Genomic DNA, 9,660 nt, shown 5'->3' with positions numbered 1-9,660 from the left:
AAATAAAGAACAAAGATTATATCAGAGTAAAATGGAAAGCTCAGATTGGGCCACGCATGATGAGCAAGCATGCTCGTCAAAAGTGATGAATACTAACTGTGTACGCAAGGAATTCATGGGGTCGGTACCATTTGAGTCAGTATTTCCAGGAAAAAAAAAAAGATTTATGTTTTGAGATAATAGGAGTCCTCCTATTTCCTTTATAGTTAGTTAAATATCAAATGCTTTTCATAAATTTTCTTTAAGCAAACTAAAATCTTTGTTTTAAGTTAAGAGTGAAAGATATCGAAGCATTTTTGAGGACGTGTCATTGATATTTTATTAAATTTTGTAAAGATTTTATATCAAATATGAATGGGGGAATTGATATGAAGCCCACTGAAGGACTCCAAGCCCAATGAATTAGTGAAAATTCTTTGTAGGTACTAAGGTTTTAAATGCAATTATTTTCATAAGTGAAAATATAAAACTGTCCTTAATGAGTTAAAATATTTGCGTTGCACATTAAACAAAGGAAATTAACAACAAAATATCGTAAATAACAAAAAAAGTTGAATTATTTACAACAAGAAATTTATTCATTCACAAAAGTTAATGTGTGTTTACTCTTGCATTTGAAAAAATTTAATTATTTAAAACAAAGTTTTTTAACAATAGAATGACAAGCAAAATTTGTAATGACAAGCAAAATTTAATTATTTAAAACAAAGTTTGTTTATTTTCAAGAGTCAATGTGAGTTTTTATTTATATTTGACAAAATTTATTAGTTAACCAAATAAAATTAACAATAGAATATTCATAACAACAAAAATCTAATTAATTACTACAAGAAGTCCTTTATTTACAAAAGTCCTTGTAAGTTTACATTTAAAAAATTTACAAGTTAACCGAAAAAAATACCAAGAAAAATTTAATAAAATAACAAGAAATCTCTAATTATTTATAACAAGAACTCTGTTTATTTACTAAGATTTACATGGGATTACATATGCACTTGTGGATAGTAAAATTTACAAGTAATTTGAAGAAAATTAATAACAAAAAATATTCATAAATAATAAGAAAAGTTTAATTATTTATAACAAACAAATCCGTTTGTTCACACAAGTTCATGTGGATTTATTCGAAGAGGGTTCAGTCTTTTCTGTTTCAAATATAATTACACTTGATATTTCAAAATATATTGTTGTGAATATGTTGTTTGGGTGAGTAAGGGATGTGATTCTCTCGACATGAATAGATGAGATTTTATAAATAGGGTAAAAGTGAAGAAGGTGATAAAGGCGAAAGTAGAAGCCATGGAAATTGAAGGGGGACGACAGCTGGCTATGTGGGGACATGACAAGACAATTCTACTTTGTTGGGATATGAATAGATAAGATTTCGTTGGGTGTGTTGAGATTTTAGTCGAATATAATTAATTATAAAAAAATTGATTAATATAATTAATTTTAAATATAATTAATTATATTATGTGATCTACAATTAATTAATGAAATTGATTTTAATCGAAATTAAAAATTAGAATTGAAATACAAAATTAAAAAGCATAATTAAAAATAAGGTAAAATATATCCAAGTACATGTTAAAATCATTTATGCATCCAAATTCATGTTTTCAAAACAAACAAAAAATCCAAACACTTATCATATATGTCAAAATCAATTATGAACCTAAAATTATAATTTTCTTAAAAAATTCAAACACTTCTATACATACCAAACTTAATTATGAACTTAAAACATGATTATCTCATAAGTTATTATTACTTATTTTTTCAATTCAAATTTTTAATTAATTATTATTTTAACCTCTAAAATTGATTTCAGATGTTATCCAAATAGGCACTTTGAATTCTGGAAGGAACATTGCAGTGCTATTTCCTCCGCGGTATCCTCGATTTAACTTTGAATCAGCCCAACTGGGCCAACTATGCAGTCACAATCACTTATTAATAACCAATTTATACCGTTCTTTGGACAAAAATATGCAAATATAAATAATAATTTATTTAATTTTCACACCATTTATTTTATAATATACAAAAAAATATTACTAACATTTTATTTTTAAAAATTTAAGATATTTTTTAATTAATATTGTCTTCCAATAAAGTAGTGAATTATCTTTTAAATTAACATAATTTCTTATTTATTTTATTTTTCCCACAATTTATTTTATAATACACAAAAAATATGACTAACAATTTATTTTAAAAAAATTAAAGTATTTTTAAATGAATCATACCCCCAAATAAAGTGGTCAATTGTCTTCAAATTAACACTATTTTTTAATATTTACACTTATTTAATATAATATTTTATTTTAAAATAAATATAAAATAATTTATTTGTTATGAGCACTTTTAGAAAAATTACATTAATTATACATTCAAACACTAAAAACACCAAGTATAATTAATAACCTCAATTTTAATCAAAGGTGAATTTTTTGATTTTGGGACTAGATAGATCTTCCACCAGATGGAGCTCACCAGAAAGAGATTGGTTTAGACTAGATACTAATAATTTCATTAACATCATAATATAAGTTATTAACTAATTTAAATTTTTAAAAAAATTAGTTAAAATCTTGATTTTCTAAAACTTTTCACATACCTTGAGTGTAATAAATAAAACAATTGACTTATTTAAATAACTCACATTAATTATACAATAAAGTAAGGGTATAATTAGTGAAATATATAACATTTATATAATTTTTTATATTTTGAACTATACAAAGCTTCTAAAAAATCACTATTAGAAAAATAAAATTCAGTGAGGAACAAATTCCTTGCTAAATACTATTTTCCTAAATAAATTGCATTTTAGTGAGAGATTTTATCCCTTGCTAAATTCGTAGCTAAAAAGAGGCTCACTAAATTTAGCAAGGTATTGTATTTTCATCGCTAATTAGTAAAGAATTCAATCTCTCGATAAATTTCTTGCTAATACTATTTAAAATTTGATAATTCAGTGAGGGATCAGTCTTTCATTAATTTCTCGCTAAATATGCCTTTGTTTAAAAATAGTGATGTCACATCACCCACTATGTGTGTGTAAACTTATAACATGTCACCAATAATCTCGTCCTTTATCAATCACCATGTCACCCACTATCTCGTGCCTCATCACCCACCATGTCACTTTTGCGACAATTCATAATATGTTATCGTTTATCTTGCACCATGTCACTTGCTCCTTACTATGTTTTATATTCATTATGTTTATTTCAAACTCAAGACTTGAATCCCTTATCTCATATTCTCTCTTTCTTTGCTAATTAAACTTAAAGTCACCAACAGTTATTACATGAAAAATTAAATATATATTATTTAACTACATAAATATATCAAATAATATATTATAAAAATACACACATATATACATATTAAATTTTATTTTTAATTATTACTATGTTAAAAATATTTATATTTTATTTAAATTATTCTTTGCATTATATTTTTTATACAATATTATTTTATTAATAAAAATTAACTTAAAATAAAGAAAATATTAAATAATTTTATTATGAATATTTTACTTAAATTTTAAATTTAATTTTTATTTTTAAATAAAAATAATTAAATATATAATTAAAAGTCATTGTCGAAAGTTTTTTTTTTGTAGTAATTACCTAGGGATAGAATCTCTCGCTAATTATCATGTTTTGGAGAGTGATTAAAAGTCTCTCACTAATTATCTTATTTTGGAAAGAGATTGATAGTTTCTCACTATTTTTCTCGTTAATTTTCTTATGTTAGAGAGGGATTAGTAGCCCCTTACTATTTTCCTAACTATTATCTTATTTTAGAGAGGGATTGACAGTTTTTGCTATTTTTCTCACTAATTCTCTTATTTTAGAGAGAGATTGATAGTTTCTTGTTATTTTTCTTATTAATTTATAGTTAAGCTATGAAATCAATATCCCTTGCCACTTTCCTCACTAATTTAGTATTTTAAAGAGGAATAGATGATTTTTCATTAATTTACATTTTTTTAATAGTGAATGACTTATATTATATTCCCTTCATTCCTATATATAAGAGGTCTTTTAAAATTTATTTATCTTTAAATATAAAATGTTGTTAGAATATTTTTTAAAGAATGGACTATTATACCCTTATTAAATTAAAAAGATGAAAAGATAAGTATTCTCATTAATTTATTTTAAAAAGGATATTCATTTTTTATTTACAATAATTATGAAAAAAAATTAAAATATTATTTTTTTAATTAGATAACTAACTTTTATTAGCTTGCGTGATTTAATTAAAAATATTTTATATATAAGAATAGATGGAGTAATTTGAAAGGAATATATAGTGTTACAACTTGAGGAGGTATCCTTTATGGCGGTAAAGGAAATTGAATAAAAAGCTTTTCTAAATATTTTTGGTTATTATCCTTACATAGAAGCATACTCCCTCTGTTTCTATGTATAAAAAAAAACTATATCACACAATTTAAGAAAGGTGGTTAACCATAATAATTATGCTTAAAAATAAAAAATTAAACTAAAATGCCACATGTTAATCAACATAAATATGCATTAATTATTTCTCGTTAATATAAATTATGAAGGATGATTTTAAAAATGTCACATGTTAATCAACATAAATGCTCATTGAAACATGTGATTTTACTTATATAAAAGAATAAATAAAAAGTAATAGTTTATCTTATAAATAAAAATGAACGAAGTAACTCATAGATATCCTTGATGACCTAATCCTTTGTTGGAATATTAAAATTCACAAAGTCAACGTCTAAATTAACTATTTTAAGTACTTTTGATATGTTAATAGATGTACAGATTAAATAGCTCATCAAACATTTCATCACTCTCACATTATCACTATTTTTGACTCTTTATCTTTAGGGAGTAAAAGCTTGTTAATTTTTCCTGTGACTTAATTTTTTTTTTTGGTCTCCATGCATGGTTTTTTGTAGCCATCAATACATAAAAAGAAAATGGAACCTGGATGGACGAGGGAGGGTTGATGAGAGAGATTGGGGGGGGGGAGGAACCTAAATTTTATCATATGCTTGGTTGAATTATATATATAAGTGGCATTTTGAAAGAATTTGTGCTCTTAAAAGTAAGTTAAAAAGTCACTTCACAAGTTTTACCCAAAAAAAAAGTGACTTTACAAGAATTTGTGTATAATTAATTACTCTATTTTAAATACGTCATTTTTCTCAATTTTCATGAGGTGATAAAGAATGTTTATTTTTTAAAAGTTTGTGATATTTAAAGGCAAGAATAGAAAATCAAACAATTTTTTAGGAAATTTCAATAAGTTAACTAAGTTTTCTTGATTTATGTGAATTTATAATAGGTGATATATATAATAAGGACTAGAGGGAGTACCATTTAATTATTTACTCTCTCTGTCCAAAATTATACCAGATTGCTCAATATATTTCACAAACCAATAAATAAAAATGGTTGTTCATTTCTATAAAAATGACGTCTTTTTTCAGTTCTTAAATCCTTCATTACGAAGACCTTTTATCATTAAGAGTAAGAAGAAGTGTTTATTTAAATTGTATTTTTCATCGACATACTAATACAATGATAAATTTTATAAAATAATTTCAAAAATTATGTCCTACATTTTCAATCAGTTTAAACGAAAAAAAATATCTTACAATTTAAATTTGGATAGGAGGGAGTAAAAGTTATGAGGATTTATCTCTTAATTAATAATTGTGCCAAGAGCTGTCTCCATCGCTTTTTTTGTTCCACGTTTCTCTAGTCCGATGAGTTTAAGTTTTTTGTTTAGATTAAGCATTAATCAGTTTTAACTCAATTTCCTAAGTAGATTGTACTTTTGTCTTCTTCCACTTCCTTTCTTTTTTGCAATTATGAATCTCTCTTCACTTTTAGAGATTTGAGTTTGGTCTAAATCTTTTATGGCACTAATTATGAGCATAATCATGCCTAGATCCTAAGATTCCAATGGAGAATTGAATCTCGTCTTGCAGAGCTCGCATTTAAATTCATTTTGGGGATTTTTCCAAGGGTACTGGAGCAACTCAACTCACAGATCTTGAGTTTGAAAAATTTCAAAGTTTAATTTAAAAAAATTAGGAGAAACACTTTTTTAAATTCTTCACTTTACTCAAATTTTATTATACATTTTTGTGTATTTTTGTTGCTGTTGTTTTAAGTCTTTATATTTTTTGCCGTTTGCAATGTTAATCTCCATAGTTTGAAAAAGACATTGAAATAGTACAAACGGTGGTAAGACATTGATATGGTACAACCAGTGATAAAATTGCTATTGTGTTTACTATCACTGTTAAATTTGTGTTTATGTTTTAATTTGGTGTTAGATGTGGATTTTTTAATCAGCAAAAATAAATAAAAGCCTTCATCAGATCAAATTAAAAATGCTGACCTGGACTCTCTTGAAGGCACAAGATGCCCAAATAAAGAAAACTTGACCTACACCCTCTTGTTTCCTAAGGCACGAGAAAATCGAATGGGACGTAGAGACCCCACAACTACGTTGTCAAAAAGTGTTCGAGGACACTAGAAAAGAGTGTTTGATGGTGGTGGAATAGTTAGTGCCAGTGAACAATCATCTGACAGTGGTCGAACGAGGCAAGACTTCAACATTAAACTCGTTCGTATACTCGTTTGACCCTCTTATTTATGTCCGAGCCAGCCTTTTTAATTTCATCTAATTGAGGATTTTTATTTTTGCTAATTAAAAATCTATATCAACGCCAGATTAACATGTAAGTACAAATTTAATGGTGTTAATAAACATGTTTGCAATTTTAGCACTGTTTATGCAATGTCAATATCATTACGAAATTATAAGGACCAACAATAAATATGGAAAAAAGGTATATGAACCTAAAATATTAAAAAAAAATATAAAAATTTATAATAAAACTTGAGTAAAGTGTAGTAAAAAAAATTATTTTTCCTAAAAAATAAAATAAATTAATTAATCAAGTTGATTCCAAAAGTATAAGCATGTTTCTCTTCTTTTTGCCACATAAATACAAGTGTGATTTGAACACATTCTTTGAAGTTACTATTTTGCAACGACACATTCTACTGTTTGATGGTAGGACCTTTATCTATCGTTCAATGTCATTCGGAAAATACCTCCCTTGCATTATATTTGATTTCATCTAAATTTTCGTAATTCCAATCACGTAAACAATTCTAACTAACCCTCTCCTTGGGTTGCAAGTGAATGGGGCAAAACATGCCAGTACGCCCATTATATTTCGGACCTTTTGGGCCTGTAAGTGCAGTTATGGATTCGGAATTGGAGCCAAGTGTTATAGTTTATAACTTCGTCAGAAAATTTGAAGCGCCAAAGTTGAGATGGCCGAGTTGGTCTAAGGCGCCAGATTAAGGTTCTGGTCCGAAAGGGCGTGGGTTCAAATCCCACTCTCAACATATTTGTATTTATTTCACTTTTCTATGACTTTTTCTAAATATAATATTTTTTACTTAATTATCATATTCTTCCACCCGCTGATATTTTCCGATTCACCAACAGTTTGGATTTTAAATATTGCAAATAAGTAGAATATAACTGGGAGAATGATAGGTCGGTTATACAGAATTAATTAATTTAAATTAAATTTTAAGTGTTAAATTTTAAAAATTTACACATTTCACTTTTAATTTTACAATTATATTATGATGGATTTACAATTTATTTTTCACATTTTAATTTAATATAATAAAAAAATAAATAAAGTTAATTTTTCTGTTAAAATTTAAAACATAAATTATAAATTTTTCACAAAAAATTGTAAAATTAAAAACCAAAATTACAAATGTTAAAATTTAACATGTAAAACTTAATTTAAATTAATTTACCCTTGAACCTATGTGTCATTCTCTTTATATAATTCTGATCCTCTCCGTATGAGCTGGCTAGCATATTTGCCTTTGCTACATTAACAGCAAATATGAACAATAACAACAACAATACTATTACTATACTATAACGTCTAAGCCACAAAGGGTGCTTACGTCGAGTGCGCATCAAATCAAGTCTTGCACTCTCTCGCCTAAACAATTGTAGAGGATCACAGTTCATCAGACCAGTCACTAAGCTCACTTTCGTAGAACAATCTATCCACGATTTGATCAATCACAGAATCGATGAAAGTGTTGCACCCGATTGTGAACATCTTGCTCACTCTGTTTCGAGCACTTGAAAACCACGCAAACATGGCCGCAAATGCTACGGCTCCCAAACACACCCCTCCTGCTTCCACTATTCCTTCCATGTCCATCTTTCTGAACACTGAGTTCCCCGTCACGACTTCCATCGTCACAGTCCCTGCAAACACCATCTCCACCAAAAGAAAAACACATTCTCTTTTTAACTCATTCATGATTTCAAAATTAATGATTAATCATTGAAAATCGTTACACGATTCGTTGTGGATTCTTAAAAATATTGCGAGTCACTAGAAAGTAGAGAGATTAATTACCATAGCCAGGCGACCAGAGATGATCTCGAAATCGTGGCTTTTCTGAGAGCTTTCGATGTATTCAGACAGCGTGGCGAAGAAGGGGGACACGTTATCGGCACCGTCAACGACGTCCTTCCTAGTCCTGATTACGCTTCCTGGCCGATCAGAGCCGTAGGATCTCAGGTTACACAGCCGGGGCTGGAGAACGATGTTTGTAGTTTCTGGCTCCGCCGGTTTGGGTTTCGGAATGGAAATCTGAGCCGGAATTGCCTGCTCTTTCGAGTGAACCGTCCGTGCCGGCGACCGCAGCTGGCAGTGCGCCACACGAGTTGGAGATGCCATCAATACGGGATGAGAGGAGAAGCTTGCAGGTTTCGTGTATCTCGAGAACTTTTGGTGAGTGACGGTTAGCGGGAACAATTGGGTGCTATGAAAACTGGAAGAAAGGGATGGCCGGTGGGACCCAATACTAGCACGTGTCGGATGCTCCGTTCAGTAACGCGGTTTTCAAGTGGGGATAATGGACATTGGACAGGCGCTTTAAAGGTTTGTAAATTGGGAAGAGAGCGAGTGATTTGGAGGGTGCGATAATTCCAAGAGGAGGAGGCTTTACATTTTCCATAAAGTTCGTGTGAGAAACTCCAATACGTAATGCGTGGCCCACCCCGGAACGAGAAACAAAATGTTGAAGGGAAGGCTATATGTGTCATTTTATTTGTAAAGATATTTTGAGTTCTCCCCCTCAGTATGGTTAACAAACATGTTATCCCTACCTATAAATCCAAACACTATTAGTTTTATGGACTCATAATTATTTGAGCCCACTGAGCCGTTAAAATGGGCCAGGAAGTCTAGCAACTCTGGATCAGGCCCATCATGGTAAGAATCCCACGGTCGGGTCGACTATGGTCCTATAAGCGACCACGAGAGTACGTCAAGTCCTACCTTTAGGAATTCCAAGAGAGATCCTAACATTCTCGTCCTTCTCATTCTTAGTATTAATGGGCAGTTCAATTATAACAAAGGATTGATGAATTTCAGGTTTTTTTATAGTAAAACTTTATGGGATTCAATATTTTTGGGTTTAATTAGAAATAGATCTTCTAACATAAATTTTTTCCATACAAAATGTTCGGACTTTGAACATACCGAGAATGATGACATTTCTTAAATAATGTCAGGTTTAATTGGAG

General features: G+C 28.9%; 1 protein-coding gene and 1 non-coding gene across 2 annotated transcripts; one reads left to right on the top strand and one right to left on the bottom strand.

Moving 5' to 3' along the window:
• The first annotated feature begins 7,352 nt into the window (after positions 1 to 7,352).
• On the top strand, positions 7,353 to 7,433 carry TRNAL-AAG (transfer RNA leucine (anticodon AAG)). The gene has a single exon. It is a non-coding gene; the product is annotated as a tRNA-Leu (tRNA).
• A 395-nt stretch (positions 7,434 to 7,828) lies between these two features.
• LOC129309989 (stress enhanced protein 2, chloroplastic-like) lies at positions 7,829 to 8,883 on the bottom strand. The gene is made up of 2 exons (XM_054951795.1): positions 8,486 to 8,883; positions 7,829 to 8,344 (listed from the first exon to the last, which is right to left on the bottom strand). Exons 1-2 carry the CDS (start codon positions 8,807 to 8,809, stop codon positions 8,075 to 8,077), a joined length of 594 nt encoding a protein of 197 aa, XP_054807770.1. The 5' UTR covers positions 8,810 to 8,883; the 3' UTR covers positions 7,829 to 8,074.
• Positions 8,884 to 9,660: the final 777 nt, after the last annotated feature.

The sequence above is a fragment of the Prosopis cineraria genome, unplaced genomic scaffold (genome assembly GCF_029017545.1).
Source record: "Prosopis cineraria cultivar Desert tree isolate PC_DT_omini unplaced genomic scaffold, ASM2901754v1 PC4, whole genome shotgun sequence".
Taxonomy (NCBI): domain Eukaryota; kingdom Viridiplantae; phylum Streptophyta; class Magnoliopsida; order Fabales; family Fabaceae; genus Prosopis; species Prosopis cineraria.
The sequence above is the reverse complement of the archived record's forward strand: the minus strand, read 5'-3'. Positions and strand labels throughout refer to the sequence as shown.

Excerpts from the sequence above, each read along its gene's own strand:
- LOC129309989 (XM_054951795.1), bottom strand. The coding sequence starts at position 8,809 with ATGGCATCTCCAACTCGTGTGGCGCACTGCCAGCTGCGGTCGCCGGCA. Across the intron at positions 8,345-8,485 it reads TCTCTGGTCGCCTGGCTATG|ATGGTGTTTGCAGGGACTGT; the intron begins GTAATTAATCTC and ends CTTTTGGTGGAG.